General features: G+C 43.1%; 1 protein-coding gene across 1 annotated transcript in view; it reads left to right on the top strand.

Annotated features, from left to right (window-relative positions):
• The window catches only part of EEPD1 (endonuclease/exonuclease/phosphatase family domain containing 1), a 66159-nt gene that overhangs the window by 26732 nt on the left and 19843 nt on the right, over nucleotides 1-19584 (top strand). The window contains exon 2 of the mRNA XM_048511556.1: nucleotides 14872-14923. Within this exon, the coding sequence (XP_048367513.1) occupies nucleotides 14872-14923 (52 nt within the window). The remainder of the gene's footprint in view (nucleotides 1-14871; nucleotides 14924-19584) is intronic.

Genomic DNA, 19584 nt, shown 5'->3' with positions numbered 1-19584 from the left:
CCACCTTTCTGTTCTGTAAGGAGACTCAAGGTGGCTTACAAGCTTTCCCTTCCTCTCCCCACAACAGGCACCTTGTGAGATAGGTGGGGCTGAGAGACTTCCGAAGAACTGTGACTGGTCCAAGGTCACCCAGCAGGAATGTAGGAGTGCGGAAACATATCTGGTTCACCAAATAAGCCGCTGCCACTCCGGTGGAGGAGTGGGGAATCAAACCTGGTTCTCCAGATCATAATCCCCCTGATCTTAACCACTACACCACGCTGGCTCTGAGACTCTGGAGCACTAGGACCAATCAGAATAGACAGGACTGACCTTTACAGACCAATGATCTGATTTGGTAAAAATGGCTTCATGGGTTTATGCAATCATCAGACAACTGAAATCCCCCCCCCTTTATTTTTTGTTTCAAATGGTGGTGGGAAAAGGGTTTGCTTCTTTGAATGCTGCTTTAAATTCTGATTTTAAAATCTCACAATCAAAGAATCACAAATCTGGCAAATATATCTACTATCTTTGTGTTTTCTTAAACATTCAGTCATGAGGTAGGGCAAGTTTCAAATGTATAAACATCTTCCTGCTTGAAATGGTAAAGGGCAAGGAAAAGATTTTACTGCTTGATTATACAGTTGGAGCCTAGGAGAGATAGTGAATTCAAAATTGTGTTGATGATACCAGTCGGTGCCTAGGAGAAATAGTGAGTTCAAAATCGGGGACGGGGAGGGGAGCGGTTGCCCTGGAAACCAGGGACCATGGGTAAGCTGCCCCTATGGGGGTACCAGCATTACCCCTGTTTTAATCAAGTATATTACATGTTCTCTTCTGGAGGTTAAGGGGTGTGCTGGAGGTAATCTTTTCAAGGGCTCATGGTAGCTTTCAGCGCCCTTCAGGTAGTGGGATTAGAACTCAAAACTGAGTATGTGCCAGCTTACACACAGCTACTACAAGAAACTCCTCCCCTCTCTCTTGGCCCACACCAGACAGTGTTGTGTTTTGAGTTGCTAAGCTGCTGTGCCCACAGCCGTTTGTCAAAAGGGTAGTGATGAAACCATTGCCACTTTTCAGGAAACAGAATCTTGCTGAGTTGGAACTGTTGTGTGTGACTGCTGACGGACATAAAACCTTTGACTTAGTACATGCTGGAGCTCTCGACAAGAGTTGCTATTGTTGTGTTCCACAGTATCCTTGATGCTCCGATACCGAGATGCCATATGTAATTTGTGCATGTCCTTCATTACTCATTCTGATAACTTTATCTGATTGATCGGTTTGGAGACTGTCACCAGAAGGATTCCTCCCTTTTATTACTTTGATAAGTGCACCCATCAGATAAAGGGCTGGGACTAAGGACAGGATGACTCATGAATGGTGCCTGGGAGAGCACCAGGTCAGTTTTGAAACCCTGCACCCATCTGTGCAGTACATGATCTATTGTTATACCTGTGGTAACTTGGGACCTTGGGACGCTTCAGCTCCAAACTAACTCTTTCTCATATTTCTTGGGAAAATGGGACAGGGGATTAACATCGGAATAAGGGGGATAGCAAAAGCCAGGTTTGCCAGAACTGGCTTTGTCAAGTTGGGGATCTGTCGTTTCCTTGAAGGTGCTGAAAAGCCTCTCTTGCAAGCCCACCCCACAGAATTTCCCTCAGGGGACAGGGAGTGACTGTTGGATTGTTCTGTATGTAATGAACACCGTACCTGCGTTAGGTCTCGAACCTTGAAGCAATAAACAGACTCTGTATTGTTGATCAGCAGTGTTTATTGATAGGCATCAGAGCACCCAACTTGACAAAGCCAGTTCTAGCAAACCTGGCTTTTGCTATCCCCTTATTCCGATGTTAATCCCCTGTCCCATTTTCCCAAGAAATATGAGAAAGAGTTAGTTTGGAGCTGAAGCGTCCCAAGGTCGGTGACAGAGACAGAGAGCAGCCTGTCATCCTGCCCCCTCAAGATAATCGAAACAATCCTGGTTCCCATGAGACCAAAGTGTCAGGGGAAAGCCTAGTTATCTACTTGGCGTGTGAAGCTATAAAGCAAAGGTCAAGGAAAGAATGTCCCAGAATCAGTGATAACATATCAGGCTGGTTATATATATCTTGTAGCAATTACATTGAGCTACGAATTCATCTCAATCACCTAGATACAATCCCCCTCACAATCTGAGAGTTGGCCCCCATTTGTTCAAACCTTATTCCTTCTGTGGTTCATATACACTTTCATGTCAGACAGTTGGCAGACAGTTACCAAATACCTGCTCTGTTTCATTCATAATCAAATCCTAGATTGTGAATGGTCCAAACATTTCTTAGGAGGCTTATATGTTGTCACTATGGGCTGGTTTCATGGCTGGAGTGTAGTTTTCTCTTTGATCCATACTCTGTCCTAGCTGCCCTGGCCTTCTGCATTCCACTGGGACAGACTCTTAGATTTCCACACCACCTTCCTGTAGCCAGGTTTATGAAGCCTCTGAAGGACAAGCAAATTTTGATTTCTGTCCTCACCTTTCCTTCTGGTCTCAGCAGCTTTCTGCCACATTTCTATCCGGATTCCTTACATACACCCAGAGTGTCAAACATCCTCCTTTAGGAATTATTACTTGATTATATAGCAGTTCAACAAAAGATGCATTTATTCTGGCTTTCCTTAATGTGTTTTGGGGTCATTGTGTGTTCCCCTTGGGTATTTTCCCTGCATAAGAAAAGAAAAACTTCAGAAAGCAAATTATTTTTATGTTCCGGTTGTAATATAATTGAATCAGCTACAATATCCAGGTTGTATAGTTCTGTGAATGTGTATATGTGAGCTGTTGGCATATTCCTGCATGCTTCTTTAAAGAAATTATTTCGCTTAAGTAGTGTAGACTCTGATGAAATTTCATGTGCTCTGGGCTAGAATTACAGTTTCTGAAACAACTCTGAATTTTTATGTATCAAATATCATGCACTTTTGATTCGAAACAGTAGTGGCAATGACATTGTAATATACACAACAAGATTTTTGTGGCTGATGTGAAGCTTGAGTTTCCTATAATACTACTGAACTCCTTTGCTATATGGGGGGAGAACGCTGTGTCCCGATGAGAAAATAATCTTGTTTGCTTTGTGGTTTAAAAAAAATTATAATAGAGCATTAAGAAAAGGCCACAAGCTTTCCCCACACACAGACACGCTGTGGTTTTTGACGCAGTCATGTTGCTTCCCACATGAAATGAATATAGCAGTTGTGAAATTCAAAAGTTCTATCTAAAAGGACATGGAGTCTCAGTTTTTTTTAAATTGCACGGCTGGCTCCAATTGCTTCTTTAAAAGTTCCGGCAGGTTATAAGGAAGAAATAGATTTGTGTTCTCAATTTCTGTTTCTACTGATGCTTCAGGCAAAAACGTCAACTTCAAATATCATTTTGTGTTGGCTTGTAGATTTCTTTATTTTGTGTATTTAGCTATGTTTCCATTTTGCGCTTTCTTCAAAGAGCTCAGATTAGTGTACACAGAGTATCCAGCTGATCTGCCACCCTGCATGTGTGTGTGAAGTGCCGTCAGGTCGCAGCCGACTTTTGGCAACCCCAGCGAGGGGCTTTCAAGACCAGAGTTGTTTTGCCATTGCCTTCCTCTGCAGAGCCTTCCTTGGTGGCCTCTTTTCCTCTGCAGAGCCTTCCTTGGTGGTCTCCCTTCCAAGTTCTGACCCTGCTTAGCTTCTGAGATATGATGAGATTGGCCTAAACATGTCACCTTCCCTCCTGGTCTGCCATTCTGGTACAGGCCAAACCCCACACCCAAGACAGCATCTATGGAATCACATGTGGCATCTTCTAGGCCGCAACTTTGAGGAATATTTGGTCGATTTCCCACTGACTAAATAGCGTGCGCTACTCGCGGGGAAAAAACCAGGTTTCACACACAATTCCCCACTGCGTTCTGGGCGAAGCCGGTTCTGCTGCTCCTTCTCCCCCATAGCGCGTGCTTTTCCCGGACCTGGATGAAAGGAGACCTTTTGAACAACGCCAGGATCAATCCGGATTGGAGGGGAGCAGTGGGGAAGATCGGTGGGTTGACTCTCTCGCTGTTGTGAGTGACGTGGAGCCTCCCATCCAATCAGGGTGCAGTGGGCTGTGCGCGGTGCATGCACCGCCCTTAAAAAAAATTTCACGTAGCCGAGATCCACGAGGATATGAGGCGACGTGAGGCTGGTTTAGAATGATTTTCTGAGTAAAAAGCAATACAAAGCAATGCTAAACCTTGTATCCACGTTGATGTGGGGGGACAAAGCAGCACAGAAACGGGGCATTGCTTTAATCGCCCGTTTCCCCATTTCTGCATACAGTTGTTCTGCGCATGCTCAATGCAGTCGTGGATCCGCAGGGTAGAAAATTTTTAAAAATTCCTGCCCCAGCACAACACAGCAGCCAATCAGGAAAGCCCCTGAGCAGAATCTTGCGGCATCGCCTGGAGCAGGGGTTGTTTGGGGGCCACAAGCTGCAGTGGGGACCATGAAACTGCACTCAAAAGGTCCCGATTCTTCCCAAACCAGTTTGTATCCACTTTCATTTTTCTAGTGGGAAAACGGCCTTTGAAGACACTGGGTGCCTGGAAACATTCCACATGAGAGATTATTTCTATAGCAACCTGCTCTGCACAGTGTAAGCCACATAGATAATGGGATTTGGTGGCTTTCATAATGTGTAGATTGGCTGTTTCTTCTTGAATATTGTAACTAAAATAGATAAATGACACAAAACAGTTCTGGATTTAGATGAAGAGAGGCCCTAGTAGGCTATTCCACTTGTGAGTCTCCTCCCAATCCCGCCCCCCCTCATGACTAGAGAAAGGTGGAAGAGTATATACAAAATTGAATAAAGCTAAAGATGATGATGGGTGTTTAAAATTCCGCAATTCACAATTCCTCCTCTAAAAGACATAAGATGTTATTGTTGAATACCAAAGTGATCAAAAAAAAAAAGATGAATAAATGTTAAGATTAACACTATGAAATCTTTTGCCGTAACCGAACTTTGTAAGCATTTTGTGGAATAAGCAGGAATTTTTAGGAAAATGAAATTGTAAGTTCACTGTTATGTCATGCTCGGATCGGAATCTGAAAATGAAAAGTAAAATTAATCTTCAACGTTTATCAGAAAGGAAAACAGGAAGGGGCGTTGTCACAAAATGAGGTCCACTTCTCTGAAGTCCTCAAAGGACTCCAATACAGAAATCAATTCTAGTGTCAAGTTATCGGCTTAAGACAGTAATATTCTGAAATGGAGTGCAAGGAAAATTACTGAAGGGTTGGGTAGAGACTATAGTGTATTATGACAGTATGTGTAAAAAAGGCCTATGACAGTGTCAAAAATGTTACGCGCCTTGGCTGGAGGTGCCCTAGATTTTGAAGCCCTAGACCAGTGATGGCGAACCTTTTCGAGACCGAGTGCCCAAATTGCAACCCAAAACCCACTTATTTATCGCAAAGTGCCAACACGGCAATTTAACCTGAATACTGAGGTTTTTGTTTAGAAAAAACGGTTGGCTCCGAGGCGTGCGTTACTCAGCTTGGTGGTAGTCGGTGGCTTTGCTTTGAAGCAACCGTGCAACTCTTCCAATGGGTGAAACATGACCCTAGGAGGGTTTACTCAGAAGCAAGCCCCATTGCCAGCAACCGAGCTTACTCCCAGGTAAAGGATCACGCTTTAGTTCTTCGCATGAAAATCAGTGGGGTTTAACAGCACTTAAAAGGGTTACCCACACTTTAGGTTTAATGCTAATAATCGAGCCCAGTGGCCCAGGCCAGCCTAGATGTGGGGGGGGGGGGCACTCTGTTTGCGCGTGCCCATGGAGAGGGCTCTGAGTGCCACCTCTGGCACCCGGGCCGTAGGTTCACCACCACTGCCCTAGACTTTGGCCTGCCAAGCTCAAAGGTAAATCCAGCACAGGGCACAGGTGTGTTTCTTCTGAAATATAGTATTTCTTGGGCCAGTGTGGCACAGAGGAAAGTGTGTTGAGTTTGGTTGTGGAATTGTATTCCATGTGGGGTTTGTCTGATTCACTCCATGTGAGATTTGACTGGTGTTTGTTTGCTTCATTTATCCCCTCCTTTCTTCCCAACAAGGATTTAAAGCCCCTTGCCCACCTCCTTTATTTTATAATCCAATAACCTGTGAGTTAAGTTAGACGGAGTGTGTCTGGTGTAGAGTTACCCAGTGGGGATTTGAAGCTGGGCCTTTAAGGAAAGCTTGAATGCATGTAGCTGTCTTATCCTGTTAGAGTAGACCGTTTGTCTACCAAGGTTAGTCTTGTCTACTCTGACTGGCAATGGCTGTCCAGCATCTCAGGAGGGAAACCTCTCACATTACTCACGACCTGCTGCTTTCATCTACACAGGCCATGGATTGGTCATATGACATTCTTCATGCACAAATGCTCTACTTTGAGCCGTGGCCACAACCCAAAGCAGCTTTGCTTGCTCAATTGTGTTATGTCATGTGCTTTTGAAAGTGCAGGAGCCAGGCCAAAGAAAAATGTGGCAATCTTATACAGTGTTTCGGAGCAATAAAAATGTCACTGTATGCAACACCATGGGAAAGCTTGGGGAGAAATATTTAAAGGGTCCAAAACCGAAAGCCATATAATATTTTTCATTAAGATTGACTGCGTAACACAACACAGAGTGCAAGTTTTCCAGTTCTCCAGTATTTTTCGTCAAATGGATGGAGTGAGGTGGGGGGAATCAAAATATATTTTGAGCCGTGATCTTAAGGCCTGTTGTAATCATTCTGTATTAGAATGCTTTGCTGACTGCAGTGAGTGTATTATACCTTTGGCATACGCTGAGAACAGAGAACAAAAATTGGAAACTATCCAATCAGTAGTTGATCAAGTATCGTTCTTGTACAAATACTTTATCAGGCTGAAAAGGTGGCGAAGCTGCAACAGGGCAGGGGGGCACCGTGCCCCAGGTGTGCACTATTGGCATCACGTGGGGGCGGAAAATCGCCCCCCAGACCCCTCCTCCCAGAAGCGGGGTGTGGGCAGGGCATGCACACAGGTCGTGCCTCAGGCACAGTTCCCTCTTTCTCCATCCCTAGCCTGAGAGCAAATGAGAAAATATAGTAGTCTTTATATTCTATTTTATGCAATAAGTAAAGATCCAAATCGTTACTGTATTACTTAGTGAAACCTCCTTCTTCTGTAATAGAGGTGTTCCTTTTTAATCCAGTGGTTCAATTTAAGTATTCTCAGAAAGTATGCGTAGCCCCTTTGGTCCATAGCAAATTCCACAAATAAAGGTTTGCACACTATATTGTGGTGTTTTAGTTGTTTGTAATAAAAGGGGTTATGTGACCTTTGCTTTCAGGTTTTGCTGTGAACCAGTGCAACCCCTTATGGTTTCTCTGGTTTAATATACGGTTGCCACCTCTGGGTGGGGAAATTCCTGGAGATTTGTGGATACAGCCTGACAAAGGCAGGCTGCATATATATTTTTTCTGTGTAAAAACACCCTGAAACAACAGTCAACTCTATACTTTGAGTACACATGGCAAAACTGCACATATGCCTTCATGATACATCACAACCCAATAGAAATTACACTGAAAAAGGCTCTCAGCAATTTCTGTCTTCTTTCATATGAAGACTTGTTATAAGTGTAATAAGTGTTCAAAACTACAAGAGTACAAACAGATCCTAATAACACAGATAAAAATCCAGTGCAGTACAAGACATCCACTAAGCTAACTGGAACCTGGATGTGTACCGGTTCTCGAACAAGCTTCAAGACTAGTGGAACATAAATTTCATATGTCTGTGCTTCTGAAATGTACCAAAGTTTGTCAGAACAACAATGATTTGAAACCTTCAGGGACTGCAGTCTGCTCGGAAAACTCTGCTGCAAAATGTCCTTCGTTGAATTCGTAATACAGCAAGCAGGTTTCGCGCTGTTTTGTACGTGGAAGCATTTTCGGCGCAAGGAAACAGGCCAAATGTGTACTACCTGATGTCCTCCATTTCAAATGTGAAACAATTCAACACAATTTTTTAAAATACTTACAACATGGTAGAGTCTCAAAAGATAGTCTAGGGAGCGCATAGCACTGTTGAAAATTAAGGCGAGATGAACATTTTCTTTCTGAAAGCCCTGCGTGGGATTTGGCAGAAGGACTCTGAAAGCAGGGAACCAAACAACCTTAAATTACGTTTGATTACGTAGAGTTTAAAGCCTTTTGGCAAGGGCGCAGGATTAAACGCCGTGGATGATAAATCCCACAAGCAACACCCCCTTCTATTTCTGAGTTCATCTCACAGCCCCTTAATTTTATTTTTAGCTTGGTTTTGTGTCAAGAAATGATGATAAACCATTGACTGTTTCTTTAATTTTTCCCAAACGCGCGCACACACAAATAAAGAGCTAGCTGGTTCTTCAGTTGAAGCAGTGAGGCAGAATCAGGAGGAAATGGCACTTCTGAGGCATCAAAGGAAATTAGAAAAACGAAGCAAAGGGACCAAGCACACACGTTTGTTTATTTGTAAAATAATCATGTTCTTTATTTGGGAATCATGAGCCAGCCATTGTTATCGGGAGGCCCAGGTCTTTGTTTTCAATGTTAGTCTTCCTTCTTCCAGTGGAGAGAATTTTATCCGTGATATGAGTCATCCAAACCAAATTTAAATACTTCTGTAGAGAGAGAGATGAAGAATGATATCCCCAGTACTCCTTGTGCAGCAAAAGGTTTAAGGAACCTGCTGGCTCCAGCAATACACCCTGAAGATTTAAACAAAATCGATGGAACGTTCATAACCCAGTGCGTTTTCCACGATTACAAAATAAGTCAGCCCAGTGGGATAGGATTCATTCCAAGTGCTAATGTAGTAGCAAACAAATCTGGATTAAATTAGCTAAAACTGTAAGGCTTTGTTTTAATAGAAGGATGTACTATAATTAGAATAAAGCCCCGTGCAAATGGCTTCCTGCTAATCAGGCTCAGCCTGTGATACTGAGTTCATATTAATCAAGCTGGTGCCACACAACTTGGATTTTATGTCGCTTTTTATTTGTATACCTCATAGAGTCCACGTTTTCAGGATCAAAAGTCTTTGAATAAATGTATATGCCCTCACCACTCAATTAGAAGAAGAGGAGTTTGGATTTATACCCCACCTTTCTCTCCTGTGAGGAGACTCCAGGTGGCTTACAAGCTCCTTTCCCTTCTTCTCCCCACAACAGATGCCTTGTGAGGTAGGTGGGACTGAGAGAGTTCTGAGAGAACTGTGACTAGCCCAAGCAGGAATGTAGGAGTGCGGAAACACATCTGGTTCACCAGATAAGCCTCTGCCACTCAGGTGGAGGAGTGAGGAATCAAACCCCGTTTTCCCGATTAGAATCCACCTGCTCTTAACCACTATACCACGCTGGCTCTCCATAATTACCGTTATGGCCATAAAAGAGAAAAGAGGAATTCATGCCAGTGGGAAAACGGATTGCAAGATTTCCCAGACAAGATTTCCAGTTTAAACAAGCACATGAGCCTTGCAGGCTTGGTCAGAATCACCACACTTTTAAACCAATCAAAATGGCGACGGCATCTCTGTGGTAGACATGGGGGTTCCACCATATTTAGTTTGGTCCTCAAACAACAGTGTTCCCGCGACTAAATCAATCAAGCCAGGTGTCTGCTTCTTCACTTGAGCCACCAAGCAAGCTCTTTGGGTGGAGAAACAAGAATCAAGGGCTCATTCCGCACATGCAGAATAATTCACTTTCAAACTGCTTTCAGTGCTTTTTGAAGCTGTGAGGAATAGCAAAATCCACTTGCAAACAGTTGTGAAAGTGGTTTGAAAATGCATTATTTTGTGTGTGCGGAAGGGGCCTAATTTTGTTTGGCAAAGATGCTGTGACACCCCCTCTCAATTGCCACTCCAGGGAGCCTCCTTGGCTGCAGTGGAGCTTTCCTTTATGTTCTTATCCATCCCACAGTATTTTCAACCTACATAGTGTTCCAAAAGGTGCCAAGGGAAGAGTCATTTCTGGGGAATGCCTGTTGTTGTTGTTGCGCTAGCTGTTATTCTGAAAGGCAGTCCGTCCACTTCACTTCCCAGAAGCAATAGCATTCTCCTGGTGCGGTTAAAAAAAAACACGTCAATTGCATTTCAGCTTCAGTTCAATAAAACCCCTTATTTCCTTTTGGTATATTAACTGTCTGTAAGCCATCTATTTTTGGCACGAGGGCAAATTTAATCAGCACTGGGTAGAAAGATATTACTTCCATTTCATTACATTGCAAAAACCTCTAAAAACATGTGCAACAGAAAAACTAACAATTCCAGAACACAGTTTTTTTTGGACCAATTAAAATATCACAAAAAGTGTGGGAATTCTGAGAATTCCTCATCAGGCTGGATATTTAAATGCCGGGGGGGGGGGGGGCATGTTTTAAGCTGCGGGGCTAAGGTTTCTTGTCTGCCTTACAAGCAGGATATACAGCAGAGTTGATTCAATTTAGGTGGTGCCAGTGCCAGTTTGCATCTCAGTCTTCCGGGAAGAAGGGAAAATGGCTACCCCAATAGATCAAATTATCTAGTAGATCAAATGTATCTCCAGCATTTGATCTAGTGATCAAATCTTTCTCTAGCATTGAATGGAACACATGGATGATTTGAAGACTTGGGACATTTTCGCACCTGCAGAATAATGCACTTTCAGTCTAATTGTTTGCAACTGGATTTTGCTATTTTTCACAGTAAAATCCAGCTGCAAAGTACATTGAAAGTGGATTGAATGTGCATTATTCTGCAGGTGCGAAAGTGCCCTGGGAGCAGAGGGGAAGATGTGGTAGAAGTTAGCAAAACTAGCTATATGATATGGTAGGAAAGAATGACACAGGAAGTCAGTTGGAAGCATGGCCTGTAACTCTGTTTTTGAAGTCCATCACAAGTTGGATATATTTCTTCATTTTAGAGGAGATCCTTGTTCTACATGCCCAAGTCAGGTAGAGAAACCCTGATAATTCTGTATATTTTATGTTCCTATACTGAGACACAACTCAAATTTTCTGCTAAGGGTGGTCAGAATTGCCGCATTTTTACCACAGCATTGACTGAAAACCAAACTATGCATTTTTTTTACACTTCTTCGCTAAAACTTTGAATCATTTTGAAAACATCAGGTTGGTTTCAGACTACATTTTCTTTAGTCTAAGGGGGTGAGGGAACTTCTACATGTCCTGTCTTCTGCTGCAGACTCCTGATCTGCCTCTCATTCTGTTTTTGATGACCACACTGACCACACACCCCCACAAGCCAAGTTTTGGGGAGATTGATGGGCTGCTGTAGGAGAGGGGAGGTAGGACTTCTCTGTTCCACTGACAGAAGTGTCTGGATCCAACCCACCTTCTCTCCCACAGATGGGATTATTTCCATTTCTCCATGACAGATTGATGGAAGCCTTAGGTCGTTTCTATACATTTTCCATGCAACATCTGCTACTGTTAGAGATTCTTCATTTGTTGATAGACGAACAAACATGTCCTGCCACAAGGAAAATTTCTTTTCTATGTCATAAGTGTGCCAGCGGTAACCACCATGTCCAGTCTTACAATCCTACAGATGGATCAGTGCTGAATTTCCTTAAGTGTCATTGGCTTTTGTTAGAAGGTTGCTCTTGTCCAGGAAGTAGACCTTTTTGTTGCACTTAGATCTGTACTTACTACTTACATTATTTTTTACGAGACAAATCAATAAGAACTGTATCCTTCCTACCCATTTTATGTGTTGTGTGAACATTTCCATGTGTGTGTGTATATCTAGTGTAACCATGAGAATCAGGGTTCCCAAATTGTAAAGCAGAGAGGAAAGTACAAGCAGTTGCTGAGATGGGTGTCCGAGGGTCTATATGGGTTTATCCACAATAATCTTTTCTATAGCCTCTGTAGTCTATTGTTATGCCTGTGTAGTCTCTGTAGTTTGTGATTGTTATGCCTTCCCACTATTTGATTGACAGTAGAAGGATGGAGATAATCATGAGATGCTTATAAATATGGGGTTCTCTAGATTGTCCTTCCAAGTTGCAGGGAGAATTTTAATACAAATCAAGTGTTGGTGTGCCATGAGATGAAATTAAACAAGCCAGTATAGTGTACTGCAGTAGGGTCACTCTGGATTTGCTGGTACTTTGAAGGTACGTACTGTTCTTTAGTTGGAGAAAGAGAACAAAAGTGTCGGAACAGCTGAGTGGGGGAAGTATAAAAAAATCCATATGTCAAATCTTGACGTTTCAGGCAAGGCGATGGTCCTGCAGAGACAAATAAAAGGTTGTATTCCAGTCTATTGCCAAAAATACTCCTTTGGTTTTTCCCTCTGAACCAAATAAAATGGACATAAGAAGAAAAGCCTGAAACAAATACACTACAATGTTTGAAATTTCCACTGTGGATGGCTATTATTCTTCTACCTTCAGTTGACTACAATCTGTCTTTCCTCGTTATTGGTTTAGCTGGAGAATTATTGTGGAATATTTGACAAACTCCCTGGGTTCCCAGATTTTTGACAGAAGACTTCTGATCCACAAGGTCTTAGCGATGATTGCAGTCTGCAGGTTGGTCAGAGGACTCAGCAAGGACGAACCTGAAGATCTAGACTCTAGAGGGACCATCTGACCTGCTGTGGCCTACTGCAGCTTTGTGGCCAGAGTGGCCAGTCTTTCTGCAGGTCCCTTCTTTATCCAGAATTGAGAGATGATGCTGAGACTGAATCCATGCCCAGTATCCTTTAGGTCAGTGGTGGCAAACCTTTGGCACTCCAGATGTTATGGACTACAATTCCCATCAGCCCCTGCCATCATGGCCAATTGGCCATGCTGGAAGGGGCTGATGGGAATTGTAGTCCATAACATCTGGAGTGCCAAAGGTTCGCCACCATGACCTTAGGTTGTCAATTCTAAGGTTCAATGCAGATTTCCATCCAGGATGTTCCTGTTCTTCGGACGATCATTTCTCCATAGCTGGCTATGTATATAAGCTGCACTAAGATTTTTTGTTGTTGTTGCTTCTTTTAAAGCCAACCTTTGCAGTCCTTGCGAAAGTGCAGCGGATCGAACCAGACAGCAATAATGGCCTCCTATTTTTAGAGCGGTTGCAGCTCAAGTTCTGAAAAACCATGGAGGATGTCCAATCAGTTCTGCTTCCTACAACAGTTACTGGTGCCAGGCTGCCAGCTACCATTTAGACAAATAGATCTCTCTTCCACAGTGCAGTGCTATAAATCTTGGCTTGGTGATTATGCTTCTTTAGAAGCTTTGTGCTTTCTATTAGTCAGCACGGAAGCCTGGCTAAAGTTAACAACAGCCAGAGGAGCCATCTTATGTCCTTCTTCGTTCTCCTGTGCGTTGCAGCATATGGCTCTACATCAACACGCAGTCAAGCTGAAGGTTACAAATAAACTTCAAACAATCTTTGTGAACCTGTTATATAAGGCAAAAGGTCAGCCTTGAAATGTTCTCTCTCTCTATTTTTCCATCCCATTCTGCACTAAAAAATTTTATTGGGTTTGAGCTTGTGCTTTGACACAGAATCAGTCTTTTAATAGTGACTGGCTCATGTTTGAAGATGCTCAGGTTTTAACAAATTGACTTTTGTTAATTGGGCAGTATGTTTTAGGGCAGTGATGGTGAACCTTTTTGAGGCCGAGTGCCCAAATTGCAACCTAAAACCCACTTATTTATTGCAAAGTGCCAACACAGCAATTTAATTTGAATACTGAGGTTTTATTTTTTAAAAAAAAACGGTTGGCTCCAAGGCACACATTACTTGGGAGTAAGCTTGGTGGTAGTCGGTGGCTTTGCTTTTAAGCAACCATGCAACGCTTCGAATGGGTGAATCACGACCCTAGGATGGTTTAGAAGCAAGCCCCATTGCCAGCAACCGAGCTTACTCCCAGGTAAAGGATTGTGCTTTAGTTCTTCCCATGAAAATCAGTGGGGTTTAACAGCACTTAACAGGGTTACCTACATGTCGTGCCCAGCGGCCCAGGACAGCCTAGATGTGTGTGTGGGGATTTTCCACCCCCCCACACACACATGACGAACTCTGTGTGCGCGTGCCCATAGAGAGGGCTCTGAGTGCCACCTCTGGCACCCGTGCCATAGGTTCGCCACCACTGTTTTAGGGGGTTTCTGGTTTGGTTTTGTTTTACAGAGTGGCTTGTTGAAGTAATGCCAGGTATGATCCTGCCCTTCCATTGGTTTTCATTGGCCAGTGGAATGTGTTTGATGATGATAATGTTTGAGATTGGCTGAAATGCTTCTGAGGACTTCATTAGCACAAGATGAGGTGATTGACTAGTTGCTTCAGTGGCTTTCAGACAGATTAGTGGGAGATGAGCGTATTCCTTACTGTTAGTCATAACAGCTAAATGGCACCTCTGGGTTCAAAGGCAGCATAGTTCCAATAATCTAATGAGTTGCACAGATACCAGTTAAACAATCCAGCAGCATCTGGTTGGCTACTGAATGCCTAACTAGGTGGACCCAAATCCCAATTCTACAAGACAGTGCATAGGATCTTGCCATTCCAAAAATTCTCCAGCTATAGGTTCTAACCTACTGGATTTCAATAGAGTAATTGTCAGGCAGAAAAGTCAATGTGCATGATCTCTATCCGCTTTAAATAGACCAAACCGCAGTATCTGGGCCCCACAAAGTACCACAAACATTTGCAAGGCAGAACAAATAAAGGTGTTCAGTAGCTGGTTGTACTGATGTAGAGCTGTTTACTGTGGCGGGTCTAGAATAGCATAAGCAGCTGGCTAATTTACCGCATAATGTTTTGTACTTCCACGTTCTAGTTGGATGTTGTTTGAAATGACACATTTTCTGTGTTTCTCTCCCTTATAGCATCAAGCTTTTGGCTGTCCAGGAGTTGGTTGACAGAGATGCACTGGAAAAGGTATTTTTAATCTGTTTATAGAGTAACACAAGTACAGTTATTGGCAACAGGACACCCTATTTACTGTTAACCATGCCACATAAAGAAGTAATTCCTGAAACCCTTTCTTCATATTGCCTCATGTCAGAGGAGCAGGATTTGGTTGTCAACTTCCCTGTCCTGTCTTTCTGTTTATTGCCATGTGACGCCACTCAAAGACCACGCTCCAGTATCTGTATTCTACTGATGTGGAGTTTTCTGCCACCGACTGTTTCTGCCAGAAGAAAGCTCCAGTGTCAGTGGAACAGAGACAAAAGATCCAGGTCAAAAACCAAAAGCCCTTCTGCTCTTTTGTTTGCTAGCTATGACGATTAGCCACTAGACTATGGGCTACACATCTACTTTTTGAACTAGGCCAAGATCCCAAAAACTTCGCAACTGCACATACAAGAGACTTCGCGCTTGGGTTTCTTGATAGTGCTATGGTAAACCATCTAGTTTCAGAACAATTTGTGATAACTGCAGTGTTGGGTGAGATAAAACATGAGCTTTTCAAGTGTGATGAAAAGGGACGTTTAAGCCCTTGGATATATCTAGAAGTAATTCTTTGGCTCTTGATTGAAGGAATCTCCTAATTTGCTGCTGCTCCCTTCAGCAGTTGTGGTGCACAAGCTAATTTTGAGTAGATGAAGCTGTCTTACAGAGGGAGTATAGGCAAGACAGTAGCACACTGTCTATTGTGGCTGGTAGTGGCTCTCCGCTTTCTTGGGCAGAGGGGGTGTAGCTTGGGAAAATGGAGCCCGGGGCAGATTCCAAGTTTTCTGCCCCGCCCCCGGACCTCCCACACTGTTCCCTGCGCCCCCCCTGCTCCCCACTTACCTTAGCTGGTGGCGGGGCTGGGATGAATAGGGGCATGCACAGCGACTTCCACTGAGCCTGGCAGAGCAGGGTGAGGGGGGAAGGAAGAAGGTTGTGGGGGCAATTTTCCACCCACCACGAGACCCCAACGGCGCCCACCCAGGGCTCCTGTCCCCACCCTGCCCTGTGGTAGCTACAGCAGAGAATAGTATAGGGATTAGTCCATGGAACTTTGGTGTGGGGTTCATGTCTGCGCTCTCTTATTGAGCCATGCCTCTCCTTCTAGTAAAAAAGGTAGGCACCTGTGCAAGCAGCAGGTCATTACAACCCATAGGGTGACATCACATCACAGTGCTCACTAGGCAGACTTTGTTTACAGGATGGTTTGCCATTGCCTTCCCCGGTCACCTACACTTTGCCCCCAGAAAGCTAGCTACTCATTTTACCAATCTTGGAAGGTTAGCAGAGTCAGACTGGAGCCGGCTTCTATTGTTTGCATGTCTGATACTTAACAAACTAGGCTTTTTAATAAAAGATGAAGGCATCACAAACTTGAAACTGTTAAACCATGTTCCTCTCAAATGCTAAACTGGAAATCATTATTCCCTTACAGGTTGAGAGCAAAAGGAAGAACCTGGTATTATATGGACAATATTTAACATAAATTTTAGGTGCCTGAACACCCTAGAATGTTATGTGCTAATATTTATTGGGTAGGTTCCAGAATAAACAGGTTCCAGAATGTGCATGAGATGGCAATAATATAAAACATGAACACATAATACATACCGGTAGAAGTTCAGTTTGCTAGAACAGGGATATTAAGACTTAGACAGTATAGAAAATTTTGTTAAGCTGTAGCTTCCAGACAATTCATATTTAATTGATCTGTGCCTTTTAAAACAGTTAGCTTCTCTGATGTCTTTTATTAATGGTATTGTTTATAGTGTCAAAAGAGTTCTAAATAAGTATGTGTGAAGAGAAGGCAGCAGATTTTTTATAACTCCGTTTCCCTTCCTAACTGCAGTTATGGTTTCCATGGCAGTCTGATATGTAGCCCAAGTAGATGGTATCTGTGAGCTTTTGAAATAGTTAGGTCATTCATCATCTTGCCAAATGATAAGGTAGATATTATCACATCTAAGGTACATATCTGTGGCATAATGTTTATCTGTAACTAAGATTAATGAGACACCGTGTGTCCTGGCAAGAGGCCCTTTGCCTTGTGATGCAAATTCCATTTTGTTTTGTCAGGGAACAAAATGGAAATCTTGGATGGGGGGGAATTGAAATATACGCAATACTTCCTGTCAAACTTAAACCTGTTTTGCTACCTTAACAACATAAAATGCCCCATGTATTACTTAACATAACATTGTTTTAAATGGCATTTCCATGGAAATGTATTTATTTGTTATTTATAGTCCGCCTTTCTCACTTGAATTCTAGGCAGATTTCAGAGAGTGAGTCAATATAATCTGCAAGGTAGGATATTCAGTAAAGAATGAAAGAGGATTTAACTTAAAAGTATCACTGTCTTAGTTGTCTACAAACAAAACTGCAAATACACCCAATAATAAAATAAGAGGGAGAGTTGCAAACTGCTTCCATATATGTTATGTTAGCACACCATTCATTACACACGAGGAAAAAACTGTCATTTAAAATTTTTCAGCACTCCAAGATTTCCCAATTTTTCCAGTGGAGAAAAAATTGGGGAAAAATTTTCATGTTTTCATGCCATACATGCCAAGTGAATAAGACTTTATCTTTAAAAGCATTTCACATGAGTTGTGGGGGTGGAGGTGGGGGTGGGGGTGTTCCCCAATTTTCCCATTGTTTTTCAATCAAAAATATGGGGAAAAAAGGAAAAAAAAATCTTCCTTTAATTTTCTGTTTGATTCTTTTCTGAGCTTTTCTATCTTTACCTCTGCCTTTTCATATCAGTTAGACCCAACCTAAGGATCATTGGGGAAAAAAACCCTCAGCTACCCTGTCTGGCAGTTGCCCCCATATTTTGTCCCCTCATCACCCAACTACGCTACTTTGTATATAACACATACCCTCCCATTCTGCTGAAGATAAGAATTTCCTCTTGAACAGTGGTTCTCAACCTTCCTAATGCCACGACCCTTTAATACAGTTCCTCATGTTGTGGTGACCCCCAACCCTAACATTTATCCATTTTACAGATGGAGAACACTGATGCAGAGAATCTTAGGTGACTCCAGTGAAAGGGTCGTTCGACCCCCAAAGGGGTCGCGACCCACAGGTTGAGAACCACTGCTCTTGAAGAACCTTGATTAATGCATAACCAAGTTTTCTGGGTGCACACAGACACATGCTCAATACTTTCCAGTAGTTTAACTGAGACTCCGGAGAGCCGAATTCATAGCTGCTTCTTCAGCAAATGGCTGGCAGTAGCTCCAGAATCATGTTCCTAGTTCATACTCAAGGGAGAGGAAGAGCGAGGTTTCTCATCGATGCTTGTTTTTTTTTTTGTTTGCAAACGGTAAAACTCACAGCACACTATAAAACTTCAAAACTTGCAAACATTGCAAATGCCTGCATCAGCTGTGTTCCTGGCTAAGGTGCTTTGTGGCATGTTTTTTTGGTTTTGCTCATGATTTTGGCTTGATGGCAAAAATAAATCAGATTAGTACAAGTTGCTTTTGATTTCTGCCATTTGTTGATTTATCAAAGTCAAAGTATGTTCAAGTAAATTAAACCAACTTGGCTTGCAATAAATCTTCTTGATTGCTTTAGCATACAAGTTGTGCCATCCAACAAGGTCTAGTGATTAGAGTGTTGGACTAGGATCTCGAAGACCCAGGTTTGAATCTCCAGTCTGCTCATGAAAGCTTGCCATGACTCTCTCAGCCTGACTTTTATTACAGGATGCTTTATTGAGAATAAAATGGAGGAAGGGAGGATTAAGTAAGCCACTTTGAATCCGCTAGGGGAGTAAAGCGGTGTATAAACAGTGGCGTATCTGCCAGGGAGACACAGGGGGTTAATTGACCCGGGCGCCACCCATTAGACCTCATGGGGGCGCCCAGCTATGGGCTGCCCCTCAGGCCAGCCCTACCAGGCTTCTCCTTCAGCTGGCGGGGGAGGACAGCAATGATTCCGGCCAGTCTGGCGGGGCTTGGCCAAGGGGCAGCCCAGAGCAGGCTCCCGGCCCAGCCTCCACTAACTGAAGGAGCAGCCTGGCGGGACCGGGCTGAGGGGCGACCCATGGCCCCACCCCACCAGGCTGCCTGGGACATTCCCCCCGGTACACCCCTGTGTATAAACAGCTAAATAAATGAGGGCTCGTGTTGATTTCTACCACAGCAGAACACTGTTGCAAATGACACTTGTGTGATAGCAAGTGGTACACATCTCAAGGTTTTTGTGTCACTCATAGCTCAAAAGCTAAATGAGAGCCAGCATGGTATTAGAACCTGAGAAACCTGGGTTTTAATACCAATCATGCCATGAAATCTTGCTGGGTGACCTTGGGCCTCAACTTTGGCTAGTATTCAGATATGAGACCTCCAAGGAATATCAGGGACTAGATGCAGAGGCAAACAATGGCAACACCACCTTTGAACATCTCTTGTCTTGAAAACGCTGCTGAGTCGCCATAAGATAGCTGTGAATAAATGTTTTTCGTCGTTGGGCTCCAATTAGTAATCACAACCAGCCAGCCTGCTTGCACAAGAGCAGATCACTTTGACCGTTGGTTGTGTAGCCAGTAATAAAGCTGTTGACTTTATTATCTAAATTGTTATATTTTAAACTAATAATTGTTTTATGGTCATTCATCTTGTTCTGCTGAT

Source organism: Sphaerodactylus townsendi, linkage group LG11, assembly GCF_021028975.2.
Source record: "Sphaerodactylus townsendi isolate TG3544 linkage group LG11, MPM_Stown_v2.3, whole genome shotgun sequence".
NCBI lineage: Eukaryota > Metazoa > Chordata > Lepidosauria > Squamata > Sphaerodactylidae > Sphaerodactylus > Sphaerodactylus townsendi.
This window is presented reverse-complemented; position numbering and strand designations above follow the sequence as displayed.